Source organism: Callithrix jacchus, chromosome 11, assembly GCF_049354715.1.
Source record: "Callithrix jacchus isolate 240 chromosome 11, calJac240_pri, whole genome shotgun sequence".
NCBI classification, from domain to species: Eukaryota; Metazoa; Chordata; class Mammalia; order Primates; family Cebidae; genus Callithrix; species Callithrix jacchus.
Genome location: NC_133512.1, coordinates 118,229,245 through 118,256,975, shown reverse-complemented (window position 1 = coordinate 118,256,975; position 27,731 = coordinate 118,229,245). Strand labels below are relative to the sequence as shown.

At 50.1% G+C, this 27,731-nt stretch overlaps 2 protein-coding genes and 1 pseudogene across 13 annotated transcripts in view; 1 reads left to right on the top strand and 2 right to left on the bottom strand.

Moving 5' to 3' along the window:
- Window positions 1-1,225: 1,225 nt before the first annotated feature.
- On the bottom strand, window positions 1,226-2,889 carry LOC100404907 (large ribosomal subunit protein uL11 pseudogene; annotated as a pseudogene). Its single transcript, XR_013524278.1, has 3 exons — window positions 2,749-2,889; window positions 2,581-2,657; window positions 1,226-1,890 (listed from the first exon to the last, which is right to left on the bottom strand). The product of XR_013524278.1 is annotated as a large ribosomal subunit protein uL11 pseudogene (transcript).
- Window positions 2,890-3,669: 780 nt separating this feature from the next.
- On the top strand, window positions 3,670-16,465 carry IRF5 (interferon regulatory factor 5). Of its 3 annotated transcripts, none has more exons than XR_001913301.4 (9): window positions 3,670-3,756; window positions 8,476-8,681; window positions 12,958-13,147; window positions 13,609-13,670; window positions 14,125-14,158; window positions 14,329-14,604; window positions 14,802-15,194; window positions 15,301-15,402; window positions 15,639-16,465. XR_001913301.4 is itself a non-coding variant. In XM_009003104.6 (9 exons), the coding sequence occupies exons 2-9, from the start codon at window positions 8,487-8,489 to the stop codon at window positions 15,882-15,884; spliced, it is 1,515 nt and encodes a 504-aa protein (XP_009001352.3). In that variant the 5' UTR covers window positions 3,670-3,756; window positions 8,476-8,486; the 3' UTR covers window positions 15,885-16,465. The 3 variants fall into 3 exon arrangements, 2 of the variants coding, with proteins under 2 accessions (XP_009001352.3, XP_002752074.1); XM_009003104.6 differs by having other exon boundaries at window positions 15,284-15,402; XM_002752028.8 differs by lacking the exon at window positions 14,329-14,604 and having other exon boundaries at window positions 15,284-15,402.
- Window positions 16,466-21,578: 5,113 nt separating this feature from the next.
- The window catches only part of TNPO3 (transportin 3), a 94,108-nt gene continuing 87,955 nt past the window's right edge, over window positions 21,579-27,731 (bottom strand). For all 9 annotated transcript variants that reach the window (XM_078343803.1, XM_078343802.1, XM_078343806.1 and 6 more), the window contains 2 exons: window positions 24,493-24,587; window positions 21,579-22,750 (listed from right to left, as the gene is read on the bottom strand). In XM_078343803.1, coding sequence (XP_078199929.1) covers window positions 24,527-24,587 — 61 coding nt within the window. In that variant the 3' untranslated portion in view covers window positions 21,579-22,750; window positions 24,493-24,526. The remainder of the gene's footprint in view (window positions 22,751-24,492; window positions 24,588-27,731) is intronic.

The following is a 27,731-nucleotide window of genomic DNA, read 5'->3' as shown; positions in this document are numbered from 1 at the left end:
AGTGGGAGTGCTCATGCAGGGGCCGGGTGTGGCTTCACTTCCCCTCTGCCTGCCCTTCCATCCCCAGGATGGCACTGGGAGGCCAGGGGATACTGGATCCTGGAAGCACTGCAGTGCTGCTCTGTCCTTCCTTCCTCCCATGCCTCCTGTCTCTGGTCCCAGGTGGATCTTGGCTCAGGTTCTTTCAGTTGAGGGAAGGCAAGACCCAAGCCAAGTTGAGCCCCCTGCACAGCCTCTATTCCTGGAGCCCCATATCATTGCTGTGACTTCAGTACCATCATCCCCCTTTTAGAGACAAGGAAATGAGATCCGAGGACCTACCTAAGGCTGCATGGCTGGAACACAGCAAAGCCAGGTGCCAGTGGCTTCTCTGCATGTAGCTGCTGCTTCTTCTTGAGGTTCAGAGAGAGGGCCTTCTAAAGGAGGGGCCTCACCTGAGCAAGTTGGACGGTGGGAAGGGGGAAGGGGGCAGAATCCTAGGGTCTCATGGTCCCTCAGAGTGGGTGAGGAGCATTTGACAATAAAAGAAGGCACCTCTTAGCTATTGCTCCAAATATATTTTCGGGACCAACATAGAATATTTTTCTATCAAGCATAACTTTTTTTTTTTTTTTTTTGAGATGGAGTCTCACTCTTTTGCCTGGCTGGAGTACAGTGGCATAATCCTGGCCCATTGCAACCTACAGCTCCTGGGTTCAAGCAATTCTCCCGCCTCAGCCTCCTGAGTAGCTGGGACCACAGGCATGTTCCACCATGCCCAGCTAATTTTCGTACTTTTAGTAAAGACAGGGCTTCACCATGTTGGCCAGGATGGTCTCAATCTCTTGACCTTGTGATCCACCTGCCTCGGCCTCCCAAAGTGCTGGGATTACAGGCGTACTCCACCACGCCTGGCCCTATTAAGCATAACTGACCTCCAGTGAAAAAGATTCCCATTTTGTGAGCCACTTTCAATGAAATAGCAATCTTATTTTACTATTATTATTATTTTGAGATAAGGTCTCACTTCTATGCCCAGTCTGGAGTGTGGTGGTGTGCCTCCTGGGTTCAAGCAATTCTCCCACCTCAGCCTCCCAAGTAGGTGAGACAATAGGTTCACACCACCACGCAGGCTAATTTTTTGTAGAGACAAAGTTTTGCTATGTTGCCCAGGCTGGTCTTGAACTCTTGGACTCAAGTGATCTGCCTGCTTTAGCCTCTCAAAGTGTTGGGATTCCAGAAGTGAGCCACCTCGCCTGGCCTAGCAATTTCACTTTTTGTTGTTGTTGTTGTTGCTAAATGACCTTTATTGAAATATTTTCCTTTGTGCTTCTTAACCGGCTGGGCATTGCACAGCACCCCTGTTGATGTCATCTATGATGTCGTGAGGGTGGCGGCCATCAATATTACAGCCCACAGACTGGGCAGTCCCCAGGATCTCTTTAATGGTTCCACAGGGTTCTCTGGCTAAAGATCGGTGCCGCATCTGTCAAGCAATGTTGACAATCTCATCGAAAGTGATATCCCACTGTGTTTAATGTTTTTCTGTTTCTTTCTGTCTCTTGGTGGCTCCTTAAGGGCTTTGATGATCAGGGCAGAGGCAGAAGGCACCACCTCGATCTGAGCCTGTCTGTTCTGAATGGTCAGTTTCACTGTAATCCTCAGGCCCTTCCAGTCGCCCGTTGCCTTGGCAATGTCATCACCAACCTTTTTTGGAGACAGACCCAAGGGGCCGATCTTGGGGGCAAAGGCAGAAGTGGCACTGACTTCACCCCCAGTGCACCTCAGGTATACGACTTTGATCTCGTTGGGGTCGAACTTCGGCTGCATGGTGGAGGCAGCTGGTGACGGATGAACCTGGATTCGGGACGACTGAAGAAAGTTGCACCTTGGCCTCCTCCGAGCCGAAAGCTGAAAGCAGCAATTTCATTTTTAAAGAAAGAAATACAAAACGATCTACCCATTCACATTTTCCCATCCATACTTTAAATTTTAAAAATATGAAATAATGAAATACTTAGCAGATACACATAATAAATTATTTATACATAATGATATTTATACTTCATATTATGACTACAAAGGTCAGGGAAGAGGGAGAGATACAAAAGAGAAAGCAACACAACACATGAGTGTCTTTTTTAAACTTGTTGAATTTCAACCCAGGAGAAGGGAGGGGAGGGAAGGTTAAAGTTCTGATTCATCAACAAATACTACTTTATTTGTTAAAAATACAACGCTAGGCTGGGCCCAGTGTCTCACCCCTGTAATTCCAGCACCTTGGGAGGCAGGTGGGTCACCTGAGGTCAGGAGTTTGAGACCAGCCCGACTAACATGGTGAAACCCCATCTGAGCCTGAGGCAGGAGAATCGCTGGAACCAGGGAGGCAGAGGTTGCAGTGAGCTGAGATCGCACTGCAGCCTGGGTGACAGAGCAAGACTCCATATCAAAAAAAAAAAAAGGAAAGAAAAAAAAAGAACAATGAAAAGACAGGAGTGGGTCCTTGAGATAGCTGATTCGAGTAGAACTCAGACATCAAAATGGAAACCCGCCCAATTTTCCAAAAAGCCAGATGCCCATACTGAAGCTTGAGATACTTACATCGGTACACCTACCGCCTGTTGACAGTCCCTGCTCTTTGTCCCGCTGTTTTCCTTCCCTGCTATATAAGCGCCTAACTTTAGTCGGGGAGAGACAGATTAGAGGTTTGTCTGCCCTCTCACGGGCTGATGTAACCAGAATAAAGCCTTCCCTGGCAATATTCGTTACCTCAGTGATAGGCTTTCTGTGCGGTGAGCAGCCAGACCTAGCCCAAGCTCCTGGCAATCCAAAACAAAATCACAATCGAAATCCACCAGGAAGCTCTTTGCACCTCTGGAACCCCACGTGGGAGGGGCAGTCAAGGCAGACTTTCCAGAGAAGGTGATGCTGAAACAGACATTTTGAAGAGCAAGAGTTACCAAGCAAAGAACATTCCAGGAGAAGGGACAGGAGGTGTGAAGGTAGAGGCCCTCAGGTGAGGGTCTTACGGAATCGAAAACGGTTCAGAACCCCAGGTGGACAGTCAAGGTAGCAGTGAGAGGAGGTGGGACAGGAGACCACAGCGCTGCCCCCGGGTGACTGGAAGGCGACTTGAGAGGGGAGCTGGGGCAAGACAGGTGCAGCGATTGAGGATAAGAGAGGTACAGAGTGGCTGGAGGAATCTCGCCTGCAAGCACGTCAGGAGGGGATGTCTGGATCCCGGTGCCAGCGACTGTGCGCTGGGGCGAGAGCCACCCTCGCCAGGGATGTAGGCAAGCGATAGGAGCGCCTGGGGCTGGGAGTCCGCCACACCGCGCCCTCATTTGTGCGCAGCCCCGGAGGTCTAGAGTGGGGAAGCACCCCACCCTCTCCCAGGGCCCAACCAAGCACCGCAGCGGAAGGTACAAGGTTGTGAAATGACAGTATTGAGGTTCTAGATTGCCAAAAGAGCCAGTGGCCGGTCTAGGGCACCGCGCCGTCTGGCATCTCCCTGGAGGCCCTGGGCCTGGCCGGAGGCTCAGCGCAGATCCGCAGTCGCCAGGTCTGTGCGGGCCCCGGAGTGAATCCGCTGGGCGGGGCGGGGCACTGCCCTCGCCCGGAGCTCGGCAGCCGCTGCCCAGGGGCGGGGGCGGCAAGACGCGGAAGTGCCCGCGCGGTTGGCGGACCGGCGGGAGACGCAGCCCGGGCAGAGCTCAGCTTGGCCCCGCCGCCCGGCCGGTGCTCCCGGGCGCAGCCACGCAGGCGCACCGCAGACAGGTGGGTCCCGGCCGCCGCGCGCTCCTCTCCGCGTCCCAGCCTGGTGCGCCCCTAGGGTGGCGGGAGCGGTACCAGCTACTGCCCACCCCCAAGTCCAGGCCTCGCCCCAGGCCCGCGCCCCCCACCTGCCCCCCAGGCAACTGTGGGAGGCGGGATGAGGACTGGAGTAGGGCGGGGTCCGCGTCCAGCTGCGCCTGGAGACCGAGCTCGAGTGGGTGCCTACAGCACGGCGCGCCCCACCGGCCTGGGACCTCCAAGGCGTCTCCCACATCCCGATCAGTTTGGGGTGCTAGCGCCCGGGGAGCCCCGAGGCCCAGGCGGCGGAGTCGGCACCGCTGCGGGTGGGGGCGCCAACTCTGCTGCTCTCCTTCCCCTTCGCCATCGCCCAGGTTGAGGGCTCCCGGACGCCCCGCAGGAGGCTGGCTTGGACCACCTAGGTGCGAGGCCCGATCCCTACTTTCGATGCACTCGCCCTCGCTCTTCCCAGGCCACCCTCACCCTTTTGGAAAAGAGGTTGAGGTTTAAAAAGTTCATCCCCCGGGATCTTGAGGCCGATAGCAGGAATTGTGCTAGAGTTTGGAGGAAGACCGTGTCAGGTAGAGGCGGCGTCCCTGAGCTGGTGGCAGGGAATGACAGACGCCCGGCCCCGGTGCAGCGGAGAAGGATGGGGCGCAATAGTTCCTGAGCTGGTTTCTGTAAGGCTTGTCCCAGAGCTTAAGGCGGCAACAATGAAGAGGCTAGACGTGGAGGAAGAGTAAGACTAGCGTGGCCGCAATGCGAGGGGAGAAGGCGAGATCTACGGACCCCAGGAGGGGCAAGAACGGGTACCGGGAGCAGAGGCGGGAGTGGGGGACTTTCCCAACCTCGCAGCCACGCTGGGCACAGCAGGGGCGCTGTTCCTCCAGCAGCAGGAGGAGCGGTCCTGAGGCTGATCCGGGAGGTGGGGGTGGTTCTGAGGCCGATCAGGGAGGTGGGGGCGGTTCTGCGGGCTGGTCCGGGGGGTGTGACCCAGTGGAGCCAACGGGAGGCATAGGGGTGGAGGGGAGCCGTGGCGGGGGCAGAGGACTGGCCTGGGCCTGGGCTCCCTGAGGGCCCAGAGTGGGGATAAGTAACCAGGACCAGAGAGGGCTCGGCTGTAGGGATGTAGGAACCTCCTTCCTGCCCACATTCCCAGTAGCTATGGGGCCTGGGGTGCTGGGGCTGAGGGACTCCAAGAGTCTAGGGAGGCACTGGGAAATCACCCCTTTTTATCCAAAGGCCCTACTTTGGGGTTTTCCCCCTGTACCCTGGTCTTCCCCACCATGCCCCTGAGAGGAAACAGAAAGCAGCTTCTTCCTGGGCACCTGCTGCCCAGAGCTTCAGCCTATCTGGACCAGGGGGCAGCAGGGCCCAGGGTGTGGGCAGCTCACCCAGAGGGCTGGGATTTAGGGTCAGGGCCTGTACAGGGAACCCCTTGTCCTCTCCCTGAGCTGGGTGTGGGTTTGCAAGGAGACATGTGACCCAAACCAACCCTGGGCGCAGCAGGGAGCCTGATGTCTGGCCACTCCTATGAGGATCAAGGATGGCTGTGGCACTTCCTCCCTCCCCCACTGGCCCCCTGGTGCCCAAGCCTTGCAGCTCCTGGGTGATGGTGGGGCACTGTCTCCTGGGCTCTGGCAGGGCCCTGGGCTGAGCTTCGGGCTCTCCCACCTCAGCAGGGCCTCTAGGGCGCCCTCTGGATGCGTTGCTGCCTCACCCACTTGTGGGGGCTTCCTCAGGCCCTCAGCTGTTGGATTTCCCTCCTTTCAGGGGCTCAGGTCCATAGACTTAGGTCTAAGGCTGCATACATTTCACCCAGAGCCTCCAGAGCCTGAGACAGCAGACCTGTTCTGACACCGAACTTCTGAAGTCATGGGCCTTGATTGCAGTGGTCTGAATCAGACCTAGCCCTTTTCAGGGAAGGAGGGAGCTTCTGGGAAGATGAATGCTGCTCGGGTTAGAGCTCCTGTGGACCTGGCTGCAGGCAAAAGTCTAGAGGCTGAGTCCCTTATGTGGCATGGTGGACAGACCCTCACTCAGCACAGCCGGGCTTGTCACAGGGGCTCCTGCTCCACACCCCTCCCTAAGCTGCCTGTACAGATGCTGCCCTCTGACGCTGAGGCCAGAGTAGTCATTTCGAAACATTGTTCTGCATTATAGAGCCGTGTTGGCCGGACGCAGTGGCTCATGCCTGTAATCCTAGCACTTTGGGAGACCGAGCACGGCGGATTGCCTGAGCTCAGGAGTTTGAGACTAGCCTGGGCAACACAGTGAAATCCCGTCTCTACTAAAATACAAAAAATTAGCCGGGCATGGCGGTGTGCGACTGTAGTCCCGGCTATTCAGGAGGCTGAGGCAGGAGAATTGCTTGACCTGGGGAGGAGAGGTTGCAGTGAGCCGAGCTCATGCCGCTGTACTCCAGCCTGGGCCACAGAGTGAAACTGTCTAAAAAAAAAAAGTTCTGTTGGGCAGGTCTAGACTGCTGGACCAACCGCAGAGGGCAGACAGGCATCCCCTCTGATCTCCCAGCCCCGGCACAGCCTCAGCCCAGGACGTCATCAAGGAAGCTCTCCCCGACTCTGCACAGACAGAGCTTCCTCTGGCCACCCTCACCCAGCCAGAATTGTGTGCTGCTAGTAACTGGCACCCCTCTATTCTAGGGCCAAGGCCTCTCAGGGGTCTACACATACAAAAATGGGTGGGCACACCCTTGCTACAAACCACACTAAATGCGTAACGACTGGCTGCAGGTTCGGGGGGCAGGGAACAGCTCTGGGCGGGAGGTTGGAAATTTGGTCTGGGGGACCAACTCATGAATTTTCTCTGCATCTCTTCCCTCCCTCAGCCCACAGTGAGTCTGGTTTCTGAGTTGTCCCAGCGCGGCCACTTTCATTTCCCCTGTGGTTGGGTGGCAGCTGGGACAGAAAGCAGAACTGGGCCCCCGTGTTCTGAGGCCAGGGCAGGGCTGGAGCGTTCTGAACACCTCCCTGCCCCAGCCCCGGGGCCAGGCCAGTGCCTGCCTTACCTCACTCGGGACTTTGGCAGCTGAGCTGGGCTCTGAGAGAGGCCTGCAAGGCGAGATGCTAACAGCTCAGAAATGGCATTAGGCAGGTGCAACCCCAAAAGGTACTGGGCAGTGAATTTCAGGGGAAACTGAGGCTCTGTGCTGCAAGGTCCAAGCAGGCCTGGAAAGACAGAGGGAGTTCAGCCCAAATCTTTGCTTCTTACTTGCTGAGCAACTCATTCACCTCTGATGGGCTGTGTTGTACAATGGCCCGGTTCTGTCTTCCACGCTGCGTTCTCAAATGAAAAGCCAAGGGCATGGGGAAGGGGAGGAGAGAGGGACAGAAGGGGGCTCAGGACTGTGGAGTGTTTCCAGTTCTGGGCTGGAGAGGGAGTTGGGCAGGTGGAGGGGAGGAGGCAGGGTCCCACTTGCCTGACTCCAGGGAGGCATCGAGGCTGTGGCCTGGGAGGCAGGGCTCCGGCCCCTGGGTGGGTAGCGGTTAGAGCTCTGGCCTCTGCTTCCTGCAGCCTTCCTAACAGGCTCTGGCAGGTGTTAGGGCCTTCCTAAGTGCTGCACAAATGCATATCCACTGGGAGGAGAAGGGAAGGACCAGGAATCTAGGAGATGAATGGCCCTAGAGAGGTAACATCTCAGTTTGGTGGCTGCTGTCATTGGAGGTAGGTTGAGTTGGTTGATGGGATTTCTCTAAAGATGTCGAGGTTGGGGAACTTCCTCCCAGAGGGAAACTGAGGAAGAAAGGTAGCTTTGAGAACTGGGTGTGGAAACCCAGCCTCCACTCACATGGTCTGCTTTCCTCCAGGTGCCAGGGGAGCTTGAGATGAGATTCCTTTTTTTTTTTTTTTCCGCTCATGTTTCCCAGGCTGGAGTGCAATGGCTATATCTCGTCTCACCACAGCTCCACGTCTCAGGTTCAAGCGATTCTCCTGCCTCAGCCTCCTGAGTAGCTGGGATCACTGGCATGCACCACCACACCCAGCTAATTTTTTGTATTTTTTAGTAGAGATGGGGTTTCTCCATGTTGGTCAGACTGGTCTTGAACTCCCGACCTCAGGTGATCTGCCTGCCTTGACCTCTGTATTGTGCTGGCATTACAGAAATGAGCCACCACCCCCGGCCAAGATGGGATTCTTGTTGAGGGCATCTCCGGAGGGGATTCTCAGGGGATGGAGGGTGAGAAAACTTGGGCAGGGAAGAACTGAAACGGGGATGTGGACTGAGAGGGAGGCTGGCTTCAGGCTGAGCCCATGGGAGCGCTCGCTGCCCCAGGTAGTAAGACAGCCGGCTTTTGTCCCTAGCATCAGGCAGTCGTTGACTGTGGCTGTCCCCCCAGAGCGAGGGATGGGCCTAACCTGTGCTGTGAGCAGTGGAAGGCAGTTCTCTGGCCAAGGGGCTGCTCGATGCTGTTAGCAGCTGGAGGATGGATGCCCCTGCCTGGTAAACGACATTGGCGAGGGGGCACCCACAGCATTCACTGACTCATAACTCTTCCTTGCCTTCCCCCAAACACAAAATTCTGTGACACTAACAAGAAAGTTGATCCTTGGAGAAGACAGTTGGCCTTAAATACCTAGATGGACTGGAGAGGCTATTCTTTGGGGCCCATAGCTTGACCTTTTGAGCACCCTGTTGCCATCCACCTGCAGACCTGCTGAGTCCCCTCTGGCTTTCTCCTGCAGACCCCTCTGCCATGAACCAGTCCATCCCAGGGGCTCCCACCCCGCCCCGCCGCGTGCGGCTGAAGCCCTGGCTGGTGGCCCAGGTGAACAGCTGCCAGTACCCAGGGCTTCAATGGGTCAACGGGGAAAAGAAATTCTTCTACATCCCCTGGAGGCATGCCACAAGGCATGGTCCCAGCCAGGACGGAGATAACACCATCTTCAAGGTAAGCCCTGGCAAGGAGGCTGTCTGGACCTCCAGGGTACCCGGTCCCTAGAACAGGGCACACATAACACACACATATAGCTCCTCAAGGCTGGCCACTCACCCAGCTACCACGCTGCTGTGGACACCAGGCCCGGACTAAGGGAATGCAGACATAGCCACAGGTCACAGCTTCTCATTTTTCTTTTTTTTTGAGATGGAGTCTCACTCTGTTGCCAGGCTGGAGTGCAGTGGCACAATCTCGGCTCACTGCAACCTCTGCCTCCTGGGTTCAAGCAATTCTCCTGCCTCAGCCTCCTGAATAGCTGGGACTACAGGCGCTCGCCAGCACACCAGCTAATTTTTGTATTTTTAGTAGAGACGGGAGTTCACCATGTTGGTCAGGCACGTCTCAAACTCCTGACCTCAGGTGATCCGCCTGCCTCGGCCTCCCAAAGTGCTGGGATTACAGGTGTGAGCCACCGTGCCCGGCCTAGGGCACACCTCTTCTGACCTGCACCCCAGAGCAATGTAGGGACTAAGGGTCTCTGGAAGACTTTCCCGTAACTCATCATACTCACTCTTTGCTCTTGTCTCGCTTCTATTACTCATGAGGATATGTTCAGTGCACACATATGCTAAAGAAAGCCAAAAATCCACCCATCATCTTTCTAAAATTTCTAAATTAATATATATAAATTTTAAAATTAATATATATTTATGAGTTCACTGGTTCACGACTGTGTATAGTAATGATTTGATAAGTACAGTGTCAGATCAGGTAATTAGCATATCCATAATTTCAAACATTTGTCATTTCTTTGTGTTGGGAACAAACTATTTTTAATATGAGATTCAGACATATCATCAATCTTTTAATTAATTAATTAATTAATTAATTAATTTTTTTTTTTGAGACGGAGTTTCGCTCTTGTTACCCAGGCTGGAGTGCAATGGCTCGATCTCGGCTCACCGCAACCTCCGCCTTCTGGGTTCAAGCAATTCTCCCGCCTCAGCCTCCTGAGTAGCTGGGATTACAGGCACGCGCCACCATGCCCAGCTAATTTTTTGTATTTTTAGTAGAGACGGGGTTTCACCTTGTTGACCAGGATGGTCTCGATCTCTTGAACTCATGATCCACCCGCCTCGGCCTCCCAAAGTGCTGGGATTATAGGCGTGAGCCACCGTGCCCGGCCAATTAAAAAATTTTTTTTTTAGACAGGGCCTCACACTGTTGATAAGGCTCTAATTGTTTTGTTTTTTGGTTTTTGTTTTTTTTGAGACAGGGTCACTCTGTCACCTAGGCTAGAGTGCACTGTGGTGATCTCAGCTCACTGCAGCCTCAACCTCCTAGGCTCAGGTGTTTCTCTCGTCTCAGCCTCCCAAGTAGCTGGGATTACAAGTGCCTGCCACCACACCTGACTAATTTTTTTGTACTTTTAGTAGAGGCTTTGCTATGTTGCCCAGGCCGGTCTCGAACTCCTAGAGTCAAGCAATCTGCTCACCTCAGCCTCCCAGAGTGCTGGGATTACAGGTGTGAGCCACTGCACCTGGCCCAATCTTTTTTTCTTTAATCGACATATAACAATTATACATATGTACCTTTTTTTTTTTTTAAACAGATGAGGTGTTGCTCTGTTCCCTAGCCTGGTGAGCAGTGGTGCAGTCATAGCTCACTGCAACCTTCAACTCCAGCCTTAGCTTCCTGAGGAGCTGCGACTACAGGTGCCTGCCACCATGCCCAGCTAATTTTTTTTTTTAGACGGAGTCTTGCTCTGTCTCCCTGATGAGTGCAGTGGTGCAATCTCGGCTCACAGCAACTTCTTCCACCTGGATTCAAGCAATCCTCCTGCCTCAGCCTCCCAAGTAGCTGGGATTACAGACGCCCAACACCACACCAGCTAATTTTTTTTTTTTTTTTAATTTTAGTAGAGATGAGGTTTCACTATCTCAGCCAGGCTAGTCATGAACTCCTGACCTCATGATCCACCTGCCTCAGCCGCCTGAAGTGCTGGGATTGCAGGCATGAGCCACCATGCTCAGCCTAATTGTTTGATTTTGATTTTTGTAAAGATGAGGTCTCACTTTGTTGCCCAGGCTGGTCTCAAGCCCCTGGGCTCAAGTGATCCTCCCACCTCAGCCTCCTGAGTAGCTGGTAGTACAGGCTCAAGCCACTGTGCTCTCTCCAGTAATGCTAGGATGTACCTAGTGTAATGTTTTTGCTTACATTTTTAGTTTTTTTGCATGTGAGTGTATATGGAATGCAAAATTGGAATCAAGTCATGTATCTTGTTTTATAAGCTGGATTTTTTTCACCCCAATATCAGGTTCAGCTTTCCTTTCCAACATACATCCACATCACTGCTCATTACTGTAGAATTTCCACTGCAAGGTTTTAGCACAATTTGGTAACCGATTCTTGGTGTTTGGATACTTGAGGTTGCTTTTAAAACCCGAAGTTAAAAACCACATTGTCATGTAGGCTGTCTTAACACTTCCTTTTTTTTATCCTCAATTATTTTGGGGGTTGATTTCCTAGAGTTGAAAATTGCTGGGCCAAAGGCGAGGCTTATTTTTTACAACTTTGGATACGTATTTTCTTGGTTTTTGGACTTGATCTTTACCTTTCCAAAGTTCTGTTGCTAATCCATTTCTTATTTTTGTATAGGTAATAATACAAGTCACACAATTCAATATGAAAAGGCATAGAATGGTTTAGAGCAAAAATCTCCCTCCTACCCTGTTCCACCACCAGCCACTCCCTTTCCCTGGAGGCCGCGGTGTTGTCATTTTCTTTTTTAGCTTTCCTGAGATGTTTTTATGCACATATAAGCAAGTGTGCACTATCATTTCCTCTACTTTTCTTTTTTCTTTTTTTTTTTTTGAGATGGAGTCTCGCTCTGTTGCCCAGGCTGGAGTGCAGTGGCATGATCTTGGCTCAACATAATCTCTGCCTCCCGGGTTCAAGCAATTCTTCAGTCAGCCTCCTGAGTGGCTGGGATTATAGGTGCGTGCCACCACGCCTGGCTAATTTTTTATTTTTAGTAGAGATGGGGTTTCATCATGTTGCCCAGGCTGGTCTCAAACTGCTGACCTCACAATCCACCCACCTTGGCCTCCCAGAGTTCTGGGATTACAGGCATGAGCCACGGTGCCCATGTCTGCATATCCGTCTGTACTTAATACTTCTTGACAATTGCTGCATGTCAGTATATAAACAGTTTCCTGCTTTTTCTTTTTTTGTGCTGCCTGGTATTTTCATTCAGTGGGTTGGCCATCATTTCACCAGCCCCTCACTAATGGATGTTGCGTTGGGTATTTTGGGTCATCTTTTACACACAGTGCCACTGTGAATAACCTTGTATGTACAATATTTTGTGTGAATGCTTCTATGATATTTAGGATGAATTCCTAGAAATCAAATAGCTGGGTTAAAGAGTTAGAAAGAAACGTTGGTAACCCTCACCTCACCTAATTGCCATTCGAAATAATACCGACAGCACCAGTGTACTGAGCCTGTCCTATGTGCAGGCGTAGCTCTGAGTGCTTTATGGACATCAGACCTACTCATTTTCTTTGAGCCAGGGTATCACTCTGTCACCCAGACTGGAGTGCAGCACATAATCACGGCTCACTGCAGCCTCCATCTCTCCAGCTCAAGCAACCCTCCCACCTCAGCCTCCTGAGTAGCTGGGACCACAGGCACCCATCACTATGCCCAGCTAATTTGTATTTTTTGTAGAGACAAGAGTCTTGCTATGTTGCCTAGGCTGGTCTCCAACTCCTGGGCTCAAGCGATCCTCCCTCCTCAGCCTCCCAAAATGTTGGGATTACAGGTGTGAGCCACTGTGCCCAGCCAACATCAACCCCTTGAGTCTTCACTGCTACTCCATGAGGTGGCCACTGTGAGATCAAGAGAAAGGGAGGCAGTGACATGGCCTGGCACACAGCTGGCAGGGGGCACATTCCAGATTCGGACCCAGCCTGGCTCCAGGGTGCTCACTCTTATCCCCCATGCTGTCCTTAGAGATCACAAGATCACATCGGTTCACCTTTCCAGAAGCAGGGACTGTGGCTACATCACACAGCCCCTAGATTTCATGGAGTTTGCTGGCAGCCTGAGGGCTGGGACAGGACTGTGGCAGATCCGCATGCTGCAAACCAGGTCTGAGCTCAGTGAGGCTCAGCCTGTGGCCGAAGGTCTCCCCACACAGTGGGGTCTCCTATGGAATGGGAAGCAGACAGGGGCTATGGTGGAGACAAGATTCTCTGTGGTCAGCTGTCTCTTCCTGCCCCAGGCCTGGGCCAAGGAGACAGGGAAATACACTGAAGGGGTGGATGAAGCCGATCCAGCCAAGTGGAAGGCCAACCTGCGCTGCGCCCTTAACAAGAGCCGAGACTTCCGCCTCATCTATGACGGGCCCCGGGACATGCCACCTCAGCCCTACAAGATCTACGAGGTCTGCTCCAATGGCCCCGCTCCTACAGGTATCAGGCCTAGCTCTGTGTGAGCCACCTGGGAGGCTGTGCAATGACTCGGCCCCCAGCCATGAGCTGTCGAGTGTGGGCAGGCCCAGGGCCCCTCTAGCGTGCAGTGGTCCAGGACATGCTGCCACGGCTTCCACTAGGTCATGACACCCAGGGCTTTCAGGAGTGGCTGGGATGGGTCACTGGTGGATCAGGATGGCTTGGCGTGCAGTCAGGGACCTTGGTTCTTCTTCCTTACCACTGCCCTTGTTCTGGCTTCTGGCTCCAGCCTAGGTCTCATGGCCCATGGAGTTGGGGAGGTCTTTCCCCATCCTGGTGGCTGTGCCCTCCCCCTCGCCCTGGGTTGGGGCAGCTCTGGGGAGGGCAGAAGCCACACAGGAGCTACAGGCAGCCTCTCGGGGGATCTGGCTCCTCCTCTGATGTTGACTCCTTTACTGTCCTTTTCTCTCCCCACTGTGCAGAGTCCCAGCCCTCTGAGGATTACTCTATTCCAGGAGAAGAGGAGGAGGAGGAAGAGGAAGAAGTAAGAGGGGCAGGGAGGCAGATGGGGCCCTGGGCGGGCTCTCTGCTGTCCCAGTGGCCTTAGGTTTCCACAGCCTGGCTCCCCTGGAGGCCCATGGTCCTCTCAGTGGGTCTTCTCTTTGTTTCTTCTCCTGGGATTGTGAACGATAGGAGCACAGTTCCTACCTGCTCCTCCCCAGGACGTTGTCGTTACTCTGAGTGTGTGACCCGAGAAGCAGTTTGGGCTTGGTAGGTCTGACTCCCTGCAGAAGGCAACTGAGGAAAGTGAGGCACAGGGCTTTTCTGACCTCTCTGGGATGGCTGAGCTGGGACCGCAGGCAGGGTCTTGCCTGGGCTAAGCTGAGGCTTGGGGAGTAGCCTCGTGGTTCTCATGTGTTATTTCCCCAGCTCAGTGGAATAACCTGTCCTCCCTTCTCTCCTATCTCTTCCCTCCTTTGCCTATGGCATCCCTTCAGCTGCAGAGAATGTTGCCAAGTCTGAGCCTCACAGGTGAGGCTGGGAGTGGTGGTGGTTGGGAGTCTAGTATACGGAGGAGCTGTAGGTACCATAGGTACCTGGGAGGGGCTGATGGGAGGCTGGGGCGGCCCAGGGCTGGGAGTAGCTGGGCCCAGGACGCAGTTTCTGGATGTGGCACTGACAGCCATCCACACACTCTCCAGATGCAGTGCCGCCGGGCCCTGCCATGCCACCCTATTCTTTACCCAAAGAGAATGTCAAGTGGCCACCCACTTTGCAGCTGCCCACTCTGCAGCCACCCGTGGTGCTGGGTCCCCCTGCTCCGGACCCCAGTCCCCTGGCTCCTCCCCTTAGCAACCCTGCTGGCTTCAGGGAGCTTCTCCCTGAGGTCCTGGAGCCTGGGCCCCTGGATGCCAGCCTGCCCCCTGCAGACGAACAGCTCCTGCCTGACCTACTGATCAGTCCCCACATGCTGCCTTGTAAGGACCCACGGCTGGGCAGGGGGAAGCAATGCTGGGGATGGTGGTAGGATTGGCAAGGAGGGTGGAGGGTGCTGGAGCCCCTTGAGTGGGGAGAGAAAGTGGGAGAGCTGATGGGGCTGGGCCTGGCCACTGGGTGGCAGAATGGGGAGGTATAGGGCTCAAGGATGGGGTGGGCCTGCCCTTCTGCCCCACAGTGACTGACCTGGAGATCAAGTTCCAGTACCGGGGGCGGCCACCCCGGGCCCTCACCATCAGCAACCCCCATGGCTGCCGGCTCTTCTACAGCCAGCTGGAAGCCACCCAGGAGCAGGTGGAACTCTTTGGCCCCATAAGCCTGGAGCAAGTGCGCTTCCCCAGCCCTGAGGACATCCCCAGTGACAAGCAGCGCTTCTATACGAACCAGCTGCTGGATGTCCTGGACCGCGGGCTCATCCTCCAGCTCCAGGGCCAGGACCTGTATGCCATCCGCCTGTGTCAGTGCAAGGTGTTCTGGAGCGGGCCTTGTGCCTCAGCCGATGACTCATGCCCCAACCCCATCCAGCGGGAGGTCAAGACCAAGCTCTTCAGTCTGGAGCACTTTCTCAATGGTGAGTGTCTTAAGTTGTGATCCTCCCGGCCGCCTCTTGCCCAGGAGCATGGTTCCAGCCTCTGACTAGGGACCTTGATCTTGATGCAGAGCTCATCCTGTTCCAGAAGGGGCAGACCAACACCCCACCACCCTTTGAGATCTTCTTCTGCTTTGGGGAAGAATGGCCTGACCGCAAACCCCGGGAGAAGAAGCTCATTACTGTACAGGTACGTCTCCCCTTCCCCAAAGTCGACTGACTTTGGCGAATCCTGGGGCTAGGCCCTTGCCCCAGGCTGGAGGCTCAGGGCTCCCCGAGCAGCGTGAACTTGGCGGCCAGAGACCATCAAGACTCAGGGCCAGAGAATGCAGTCTGTTACTCACCCCTGATGGCTGCCCTCATGCACAGCTGGATCTGGCAGCCCTGCCATGGGTCTCCCTGTCTTGTCTCCTCTTTACCTCCCAGGTGGTGCCTGTAGCAGCTCGAATGCTGCTGGAGATGTTCTCAGGGGAGCTATCTTGGTCAGCAGATAGTATCCGGCTACAGATCTCAAACCCAGACCTCAAAGACCGCATGGTGGAGCAGTTCAAGGAGCTTCATCACATCTGGCAGTCTCAGCAGCGGTTGCAGCCTGTGGCCCAGGCCCCTCCTGGGGCAGGCCTTGGTGCTGGCCAGGGGCCCTGGACTATGCACCCAGCTGGTATGCAGTAACAAGGCTGCAGATGGTGACTGACCCTGGCTTCCTGGGTGGCTGTGCAGACTAATGTGGAGCCCTGGTGAGCACCTGGCTGGCTGCAGGGTCCCACCTCTGGGTTTCCTGGAAGTGGATTTGGGCCAAGAAGAAATGGGGAGAGAGGCGTGAACCCCTGCTTCTCCCTCAAAGCTTTGCTTTGAGGGTTCTGTGTTCCCGGGCCTCTCTCTGGTCTTGTCAGCCCGGCTCCTGAGAAACTCAGCCATGAGCAAGGAAGGAACCCCCACCCCAACCCTTGGGCCTACTTTACAGGAGGAATTGCCTAAGGGTGGCCCACTCTTGTGATTGCCCCATTTCCTGTGGCACAAAAAGCCAGAGTGTTGTGGGCCAAGTCCTCCCGCAAGGCCTCTGCAGGGCATTGCCCTGATTTCCCGGTTTGAGCCTCACTTCCTCACTTCCTCTCCTCTGAGATAGACATGAGTGGCCACTTAGGTATCACATCAGATGCTGACGGCTGGCAGCTCCCCCTTTTCCTGAGTCCAAGAACCTGAGGTAGAAAGAATTTTCATGTATTTTTGGATTAATAAATGTTAAAAACAGACTCAGCTGTTTCTTTCCTTTTTCTGCTACCAGTTGTTCCCATGCTGCTCTGCCAGGCCCTGTTTCGGATGCCAGCTGTTCCCCGAGCACCTGCCCCCTGCTTGTGGCCATTGGCATTGGGAGGGCCTGCCTTCTGGACTGATGAGTCAGTTGAGCCTTCATAAACACTCAACTGGCTGACTTTGCTTTCCAGGAGGAAGCTGGCTGAAGCAAGGGTGTGGAATTTTAAATGTGTGCACAGTCTAGAAAACTGTCAGAATCAGTTTTCTCATAAGAAATGGTGGAAAAGGACAAGCTAGCATTGCAGCTGCATTTGGGATCATTCAAATCTGTCATTCTCATGTATATTCCTGTGCTATTAAACATATCTGGGCGATGCATACAAACCATCCTGATATATTTAATATATTTATTATATTGTCCCCCGAGGTTGAGGGAGTGAGGTCTCACTGTTAGTCCTCCCAGAGCTGGCTGTTATAGAGCCTGGCACCTACCCCCCTACCCCTGTGTCACCTCTGCAGACTCCAGCCCCCTTTGTGCCTCCTGCCATGAGTGGAAGCCACCCCAGGCCCTTACCAGATGCAGATGCCCAACTTGATGCCCAGCCATCAGAACTGTGAGCCAAATATACCTTTTCCTGTAGAAATTACCCAGCCTCAGGTTTTCCTTTACAGGAACACCAAATGGATGAAACCCCTATAAATGTCCAAGGATACCTTGCCCCACAGCCTCATCCACAGACTACATAGTCACTGCTCAAATTTTTGCCAGCCTGACAGATGAGATAGTAGTATCTCAGTGCCACTTCTCATTATGAGCAAGACTGAGAAGCTTTTCACATGGTTAAGTGGCCTGTACAGATTTTTTAAAATAAGTAATTTTAGAATGGTTTTAAATTTAAGGAAAAGTTCCTAACAGAGTTCCTATGTACCCCCAGTTTCTCCAGTTGTTAACTATACCTTACATTACTATGACACACTTGTGACAACCAATGAAACCATGTGGACAATTACGATCAACTCAACTTTCTTCTTTGGATTTCTTATTTATTTATTTTTGAGACGGAGTTTCTCTCGTTACCCAGGCTGGAGTGCAATGGCGCGATCTCGGCTCACCGCAACCTCCGCCTCCTGGGTTCAGGCAATTCTCCTGCCTCAGCCTCCTGAGTAGCTGGGATTACAGGCACGCGCCACCAAGCCCAGCTAATTTTTTGTATTTTTAGTAGAGACGGGGTTTCACTATGTTGACCAGGATGGTCTCGATCTCTTGACCTCGTGATCCACCCGCCTCGGCCTCCCAAAGTGATGGGATTACAGGCTTGAGCCACCGCGCCTGGCTCTTCTTTGGATTTCATTAGTTTTTCTCTGATATCTTTTGGTTCCAGAATCCTATCCAAGATAACATATTACATTCACTTGTCCCGTCTCCTTAGACTCCTCTGGTCTATGACAGTTTCTTAGACTTTTCTTGTTGATCTTGATGGTTTTGAGGAATACTGGTAAATTCTTAAAGCATGTCCCTCAGTTTGGGCTTATCTGATGTACTCATTTGTTTTTAGAGATAGGGCCTCGCTCTGTTGCCTAGGCTGGAGTGCCATAGTGCAACCTTGACCTCCTGGGCTCAGAGGATCCCCTCACATAGCTGGGACTACAGGTGCACAACACACCTGGCTCTTTTCTTTTACAGACCTGGTCTCAAAATTGCCCAGGCTGGTCTCAAACTCCTGGTCTCAAGTGATCCTCCCATCGTGGCCTCCCAAAAAGCTGAGACTACAGGCCTGAGCCACCGTGCCCTGCCTGTTTTTCATGGTTTTTGTATGGAAGACCACTGAGGTGAAGCATCATTTCCACTACATCGTGCCAAGTGTGCATGCGACTAACCTGATTTATCAGTTTTTGATCTTGGTCGTCTGACTGAGGTAGTGATAGGTTCCTCTATCATGAAACTACTCTTCATCCTCCCTGTTCTGTGTGTACACATGTACAGTGGTTTCAGAACTGTTCACCTGCATCCTCTTAAACTTTACCAACTAGAGTACAGTGGTTGTGTACAGCTCCTTTTGTCTTTAGTCTTAGTTTTCAATCATTTACAAAGGTCACCACCTTTTTTCCTCACAGGCCTGTGCAGTTCTATTCCCTCCTGAAATTGTCATGTTTTGAGATTAGGAGATGGGAGATGTCACATACCTGGTTTCCAGCTTATTTCAAAAAAGTGGCAATTATGAAAACATTGTCATACAGTCCTCGAAGGTAATAATCGGCCGGAACTCTGGGTGGGGAACGTTCTCCCACTTCATTAGGGTCCTCTCCCGGCCTGCTTCCTTTCACTGCTCTCTGTGTCCCTAAGGGCGTTTGGTTTGCAACCCTTGATGAATGGTGGAGCAGGGAAACCAAGTGTAGATGAAATGTGAAGGTTTGGAAGGGCCAGGTGCCCCATGAGACCACTGGTGGGCTGATTTCCCCAGTACTGCTAGCCGTTGAGTCGCTGCCAACAATCTTCCCTGCATTTCTATTTATTGGTTTCTTAAAAATAAAACATGGAAAAACAATCAAAGACCTGGCTGTCACTTTCAGATTTCTGTGCTGTAGTAGCCAGTTGTGGATGAACGTTATCCAGAAGTGACAGATGTAGCAAATGCCAGAGGTAAAGACAGGCCAGTGTGTGGTATAATTCACTGCTCCCTGGCCAGGCTAGGGCTCCCCTTGGTAGTAGCTTTCGGCTGCTCTGGGGGCCTGTGCTGGGGCTTGTTGGAACCCACAGGATCTTGACACCCACAGCCCTGGAGATGAACACATCCCTTTAGCCCCCAGCAGTTTCTCTCCCTTTTCAAGCTCCTCATCCCCAAGTTCAACCTTATAACCAACTAAATGTACCCTTTTAAGACTCCTTCCTATTATTCAGCTTTTCCTTGAGCAAAAGTACCCTGGCCAGGTATTTTTGGTGGCTCACGCCTGTAGTCCCAGCACTTTGGGAGGCCGAGGCGGGCAGATCATGAGATGAGGCGGGTGGATCACGACGTCAGGAGTTGGAGACCTGCCTAGCCAACATGGTGAAACCCCATGTCTATTAAAAATACAAAAATTAGCCAGGCATGGTGGTGGGCACCTGTAATCCCAGTTTTCAGGAGGCTGAGGCATAAGAATTTCTTGATCCTGGGAGGCGGAGGTTGCAGTGAACCGAGATTGTGCCACTGCACGCTGGCCTGGGTGACAGTGCAAGACTCCGTCTCAAAAACAAAACAAAACAACCCTTTTCAGTCTTTGTAGAGTAGAATATATCAACAGCTTTTCCCATTTTTGCTGAAGGAGCATTCTTGAAAGGCAGTGTTCTTATTTGCTGGTAATTTGTCCCCTAAAATCAGGCATTTCTTGATGCAAAATCTTGAATTTTTAAGGTCTCTTGGTTTTGGCTTTCATCTTATGATACACTTAAACCAGGGCCACACAAAGTAGACTTTTACATAAATTCATGAATGTTGATGCCATTCAAAAGCAAAAGTTCCTTTATGTCTTAGGCGTGCATTCTCAGTTATTATTCTTTATAACAACTGTCTTCAAACAGATAATGTAAGGATTGCAAGTTACTTTGTTTTCATAGTCTTGCTGGAAATAGCCCCAATGGATGACCTGTGCTCCACATCACCATTAACATTTCATGGCTAATCCTATCACCAAACAGACAGTTCTGTGGGGAGATGAGCTAGGCAGTTAGCTCACCTGCCCACATGGATGAGAGATACTCATTCTATTTCTACTAGACAACGCCATGCAGAAACACAGCATTTCCATCAGAGGATCTGATCCTGAAGTTATTTTTAAAATTAAAATCCAGATGGGCATCCTTGCTATGTCAAAAGCTTCAGAGCAGCCCTTTCAAATAATCCATAAAGCTTACGTAAGCAGTGAGGTTCTGACACCATTAATAACACAGGGCTGTTTACAAAGCTCGAGCTTTAGATACGCATTCCATATGCTGTTTTTCAGTGGCTGGGGAGGGTTGTAATGTCTTCCAAATGTTTCTTTTTTCAGTACCCCGAACAACTGCCTGTGAAGAAAGCCAAATTCCTTAAAGAGAGCAAAATCAACTGGTTATTTCAAGGACCTAGGGGGATAAAACTTAAAGGTTTTATTATTTAGCCAGAACACGAGAGGCATGGCTGGGGTAATGTGCTGATCCCTGGAATCTGGTATCACTCTTAACACTCAAGTTTTTGCTCTCCTTCTAATATTGCCTCTTTAGAGATTAAAACCCTGTGTACCACTGCTGTTATGCTGGAAGATTTGTTTCACTGACTGATTCCTACCATAGCTTGAGGATTTATGACCAGGAGTGAAAAAGTTACAGTGGCAGGCAAAGAAAAGGCAGAGAAGTGTCAGTATTAACATGTATCACATTAGAATACAGCTCTGCAGTTATTAGCTCAAAACCCAATTGCCATAACAGACTGATTCCATTTATTAAAAACTCAGGAAAATGCAAACTAATCTAGTGACAGAAAGCAAACCAGAGGTTACCTGGGAATGGGGATGGATGGGAAGAGGAAGGAGGGAGGGATTACTTCCTGCCTCTTCCCAGCCATCCCCGTTCCCAAGTGACCACCGGGAAAGGTTCAAAGAGGGGTTCAAGAAAACTTTTGGCAATAAAATGTTCACTACCCTGATTGTGATAATGGTTTCATGGGTGTGTATCAAAGCTTATCAAAGTGTATACCTTAAACACATGCAGATCATGTTAATGACACTTCAAAAAAAAATTTTTTTTTAAAGACCAATAAATCTGTAGGTCAGTAAACAGTCTACTTGGGTGGCCACAGTAGGAAAACCATACCACACTTTTGTTTAACATGACAGAGTAACCCAACTATCTTTCCCACTGAGGTTACATGAAAGGGTAGAATGTTAAGCGTGATGACTTTTGGTGTGAATTAGGAGAATAAAAGATGCAGAATGAGCCACTTCCCTGAAGTATGAAGGGTTTGTGGCATCAGGGCAGGGTCTGCTCTTTCAACTCCATCCCCAGAGGTCTATCAGGTAACAAAGACTGCTTCCTTAGCTAGTCTAGCTGTACCACTTCAGAGCTACAAGGCAGTGAATGAAAGTAAAAACAAACACTAGTTAAATTTTAAAAATTTATTCTTTTGCTGCTGTTGATTTGTTCTCGAGATGGCTACAACACCAGACAGAACAGTGCCCTCATATCTGATGGCTGTGCAGGGCTGCGCTCCTTTGAAACATTAAGATCTGTTTTGGGCTTCCCTCTTTGGCCTCACCCTCCCCTTGAAATCAAGTAATTTCCACACTTTTTAGTAAAATACTAAACAACACATCAACCCTTGTTAGCCCTGTAAACATTTTTTTTCTCCACACACCCTCCCTCTTTTTTTTCTCTCATGTCTGTGGGTGAATAATTTGCTAAGAAAAAAACTTTAAAAAACAAAAATTTATACAATTATATCCTGTCCCCCACCCTACCCCAGTTTTGGCTCTTCAAAGGTGGACAACCTGATGTGGACTAGAAATGGACTGAGACAATGAATGGGGTCAGGGTTTAGATATCCATAAATTCTAACCCTGGCAGGTCCTGAGCATCACTGATGTGACCACGATAGAAAGCAGAGAAGGCTCCTTGCTTACTCTCCCTTGTCTAAACAATTCTAAGGTGGGAAGAAACACCTGGGGAAGGCAGAAATTTCTACTCACTTGCGTTAAAAGGAGAGAAGAGAGAAAGAGAAGGAAGGGTAGGAGAGGAAAAAGAGGACAAAACCATAGAAAACCTGAACAAAGGACCCTGACCCTCTTCTTCCAATTGCAGCTAATTAATTCATTTGAATCCCCACATTCTCCCTAAGTAAATATTTTGTTTCACAGAAAGCTTGTCCTTTTGTTTTTCCTTGTGCACGTGCGCACTGGCACTTGTGCATGTATGTGTGTGTGTGCATGTGTCATTTGCTACCAGGTGAATGTTTCAGTTCTGGTTTCTCTTTAGTTTTCCTTTTTTTTTTTTCTTTTCTTAAAATTATTTTTCCTTTTAGAAAGTTCACCAGGAAACCAGCTCCCCTCCCACCACACCGGGCAGGCCATAGCCATCTTTTTAAAAACTGTGCTGATTTTCCCTCACACCCCCAAACAGGAACTCCTCAGGATGGCCTCGGAAGGCTGGAGTCTCTCCCTGTCTGGAGGGACACCCTGGTGGCGGTGAAGGCCCCTCTGTCACAACGGAGGTTTCTGATTGTGGGACACAGTCTGGTTTTTGTTTTCTTCCTGTCTTCTAATTTAAAAAGACATTCCTGGCAAAAGAGATAAGACAGTCAATAACCACACCAGAAAACAGAGCATTTAGTAAAATCAACCTTAAGGCAGAGTTTTCTATATTTCCTCAGGTACCTCATTCTGAACTTTACCATAAGAACTCAGAAAAAAAAGCCAAAATAAACATCTGAAGTTTTAACTTGTGGGTTCAAGGGAGCTACTGCTTTAAGGAGACACCATATGCAGTGCACTTCCAATGCTGAGTGTGCTGTGGAAACAAGGGATGACGTGTCAGGGAGGGAAAAGAGCCAGCAGGCCCAGGCTTCCCATTGCAAAGCAGCCAAGGAAGCTCCACCTCAGTCTGCTGTAAACCCCACAGGCTTCATGTCAATTTTATTTTGAAAGAAGGCTCTGCCTACTAACAACAGTTAAAAACAACAAAACAAAACACCAATTGGGATGCTACCGAAAGGATACTGTGTTAAGTGGAGTGGTTCAAAGTGAGAACTCTGGTACCAGAATATCCACATGTGAATTCTGGCTCCACCAATACCATTTGCCTGTCGTAACAGGCAAATCGTTAAATGTCAATTTCCTCTTTTGTAAAATAGGAAAAATAGTAACAAACCCAGAAAAGCAGATAAGGCTTATCCTGGTTAATACATATAAAGCACTTAAAATGGTGCCCTGACACACAGTAAGAGCACAATAAAAGTTAACCACAGACACCTACAGATGTCCATAAGCAACCTTATGAGGTGTATCCATGTCAGCTAACCCAGACACCATGCAAAACCTGATGATCCCAAATGATATTATTACTCATTAAAACAACTGAAGTTAAGAAATGATTTTGGGTGTGGCAAGGCACTGCTGAACATCACCTTTACCTATGAATGCATTTATCACAGAAACTACCAGTGAGTACATCAAGAATTGCCTCCTGGGAGAAGAAACTCTCCTTGAGACATCAAAAGCTGGGCTTGGAGGAAAGTTGCCTTTCTTCTCTCTGTCAAGAAACTGGCACCCAAATTCAACTACCCACTCCTTTTAGCTAAGCTTGGTGCTTTGCTTCAGAATCAGGAGACAGAACGCACATGGAGAAAAGTGATGACTGGGAGCCAAAGATGCTCCTCCTTTCCTGTAAGGGCCAAGCATCCCTAACCTGAATAGCCAAAATGCTTCAACAGCTGAAACTTTTTGAATACGCACTGAAGCATTTTGGATTTTGAATTTTTGGATATGGAATCCCCAACTGGTGTGCATCCTGCAAATATTCCAAAATCCCAGAATATTCAAAATCCAAAAAACACTTATGAAAATGCTGGTCCCAGGTATTTTGAATAAGGAATATTCAACTCATACCTCCTGCCCTGATCAAAACCTGGCACTTTAGCATTCAGATCATCGAGACTGGCACCCCATGTAACAGTCAACTTGAGGTTGTTTTCGCCAAAGTAGCCAGGTTAAAAATACTTATTTGTTTGTTGCCATGTACACTTACCATCTTAGAAGTGTCTGTAACAGGAAAGAGGAAGAAAATTTTTCAATGCACTTTGCAACACTTTCTTATGGAGGTAAAAATGGTCCCACAAAGACACTGACAATTATCTGGCTGCCCTGGCCCAAGAAAATCAGGGCCCTGTATATTCCAGCTGTTCACCACAGTTAAATTGTTGAGTCCTTCCTTGACTCTCACTACCAGTCCCATGATAGGCATTAAAACCTATCCCCATTCCCAGGCATCCCTGACACCAGTAGAAATGCTAGTATCACTCACCTGGGTGACAGGCACAGTGCAGGAAGAGTATGAGCTATCGAAACAACCTGGTGAAGTCTCGCAAGGCCCAGCAAACTTGCTTACATTCCTCAGCACTAGAAAAGAAAAGGTAAGTTGGTTTTTGACTGAGGAGAAAGACAGAATATGCTGAAAAACAACCACAACATTGGGTCACACTGAGAACCGTCCCAACTCTGCTAGGAGCTCTCTCCATAGTCTCCTGACCAACCCTGGCTTCAGGTCTTTCTGCAATTCAGGGAAAAAATTATTATATATGACAACAGTTATAAGGTTGATAGTCTTCAAAGAGTAGACTGTGGACAAAAACTGCACGAGTTTGAATCCTGGCTCCACTGTGCCCTTGAACAAGCTGCCAATCTTTGTCTCAGTTTCCTCATCTATTATCTACTTCATAACTTTGTTTACAGGATTAAAACAGTCCATATACCAAGTGCTTATGATAGTAAAGCAGTGAACAAAATAGTATTCAATAAAGTAGGCTACTACAATAACACTTGGTTGCTAAGGCTCTCATAAGTTTCCTCATTCTCTTCCAAAGATAGATTTTGTTTACAAAGGCCAGTCTAGCAACTGAGTCATTGATTTTCATTGACTTTCTAGTCATTGATTTTCTAGTTTAACAGGCTGCGCAGGATTTCCTCCTGTGGGAGGAGGAGGGAGAGAGGAAAGGGTTAAAGCATGTAGAAAGGGAGACCGAGGAAGCAGGAGATGCCTATGTGATATAAATAGCCCAATGGTCATCTGACCCTGTTTTTTCAAAAGCCCCCCACCTCCAAAACTGTCACCAAGATACCAGTTGATGCCAGCCTCAATCTACTGTATCTGTTCTCATAACAGTTTTTGCTAAATGAACATAAGGCTAAGGTAAAGCAGTGGAAAAGGAAGCACTTCTTTTTCTTTTTGAGATGGAGTCTTGCTCTTGTTGCCCCAGTGCAATGGCTCGATCTCAGCTCACTGCAACCTCCAGCTCCCAGGTTCAAGTGATTCTCCTGCTTCAGCCTCCAGAGTAGTTGGGATTACAGGCACCTGCCACCACGCCCAGCTAATTTTTTGTATTTTTAGTAGAGATGGGGTTTCGCCATGTTGGCCAGGCTGGTCTCAAATTCCTGATCTTGTGATCCGCCTGCCTCAGCCTCCCAAAGTGCTGGGTTTACAGGCATAAGCCACCACGCCTGGCCAGGAAGTACTTCTTAATATGCTTGTCTTTCAGTGGCCCTCTCTCTGGCTCAGCAAACTCAGCAGTGCCTACAGCCTAGGATTCAATGTAGATGAAAATGCACCTTCCACTTCATAATGGTTAACACCAGGAGAGGGAACTGCTTTAAGTGATCCAACAGAAAAGGTGAAAATAGAGCTATCCACTTAGGTTCCTACATCCAGATTTCCCCACCTATTATAAGTTCTGAAACATCATGAAGAACCTTGACTTAGATCCCATGACTTGATTCAACAGAACATTCTGGAAACTTTCTTCTAGTCTCTCTCCATCCTAAAAATGTAATGAAAATGAGGCAGGTGGCCAGGCGTAGTGGCTCATGCTTGTAAACCCAACACTTTGGGGCAACACAGGGAGACCCCGTCTCTACACATAATTTTAAAAGTAGCTGTGTGTGGTGGCACACACCTGTGGTCCCAGCTACTTGAGAGGCTAAGGCAGGAGGATCGCCTGAGCCAGGGAGGCTGAGGTTGCAGTGAGCCGTGATTGTGCTACTGCAATTCAGGCTGGGCAACACAGTGAGACTCTGTCTCAAAAAAGGAAAAAAGAAACTGAGAACAGTAAAGGTCTTTTGGCTTTATTGGAATCGCCATTACCTCTGTGGATTTAATAAACTTTGATTAAAGTGTTACATTTCTCATTTAATTTCCAAATCAATATTGACTATTAAGGAGGCAGCCAGGGTATATCAGCCCATATCACTCATGCTCCCAACGACAGGAAGGAGGAAGATCTGTAACCCAAGAGAAGTTGCTATGTGGTATGTTATTACAAGGGACTAGGATAACAGAAAATCCTGAAACTTAGGACAGTGCTGGAGACTGAGATTTTTTTTTTGCTACCCTAATGTCTTACATGTTTTAAATTTTACCCTTCTTCAAAAGGTAAAATTTTGAAAATTTTGTTTTCAAAAAAGATAGAAACAGGGTCTCACTGTTTTGCCCAGGCTGGTCTCGAACTCCTAGGTTCAAACTATCATCCTGCCTCAGCCTCCAAAAGTGCTGGGATTACTGGCGTGAGCCACTGTACCTGGCTGAGACTTTGGAAGAGAAATGGTAACTCCACGGCTTCCTTTGTGGCACATGAGAAAAAGTATTGAAACCAAAATGAAAGCACGGGAGAACTGCAGTGAGATAGGGTGAAAGGAGGGACAGGCCACACTGTCAACTCGGCTTCTGCCCCAATCCTATGGGGAACTGCTTTGGTGTCAAACACTTCATCCAAATGTTTAATTGAAGTGTCCTTGGTGGAAAGCCCAAAGAAATGGATCAAAAACCTCCTTGAGGCCAGGTGTGGTGGTTCACGCCTGTAATCCCAGCACTTTGGGAGGCCGAGGTGGGTAGATCACTGGGAGGCCGAGGTGGGTAGATCACCTGAGGTCAAGAGTTCGAGACCAGCCAGGACAACATGATGAAACCTCACCTGTACTAAAAATTCAAAAATTAGCCGGGCATGGTGGTAGGCACCTGCGATCCCAGCTACTTGGGAGGCTGAGGTTGGAGACTCACTTGAACCTGGGAGGCGGAGGTTGCAGTGAGCTGAGATTGCACCACTGTACTCCAGCCTGGGCGATGGAGCAAGACTCTGTCTACCAAAAATAAATAAATAAAAAGCTCCTTGAATGTTAGAACTGCAGTCATGTGCTGCACAATGATGTTCTGGTCAACGATAGACTGCATATACGCGGTGGTCCTATGAGTATAATGGGGCTGAAAACTTGCATGCCGCATTACTCCCGTTTGTGGTGATGCTGGTATAAACAAACCAACTGCACTGCCAGTCATATAAAAGAACAACACATACAATTAGCTACGGTACACATTACTTGATAATAAACAACGATATTACTGGTTTGTTTATGTATTTTAAAATTACACAAAAAAGGAAGTTAACTGTAAAACAGTCTCAGGCAGATCCGTCAGGAGGGAATTCCAGAAGACACTGTTATCCTAGGAGATGACAGCTCCCTCTGTGTTACTGCCCCTGAAGACCTTCTAAGTGG

Coding starts and splice junctions, on each gene's coding strand:
- IRF5 (XM_009003104.6), top strand. CDS start 8,487: ATGAACCAGTCCATCCCAGGGGCTCCCACCCCGCCCCGCCGCGTGCGG. Junction 14,159..14,328: donor GCCAAGTCTGAGCCTCACAG/GTGAGGCTGGGA, acceptor CACACTCTCCAG/ATGCAGTGCCGCCGGGCCCT. Junction 14,605..14,801: donor CAGTCCCCACATGCTGCCTT/GTAAGGACCCAC, acceptor TCTGCCCCACAG/TGACTGACCTGGAGATCAAG.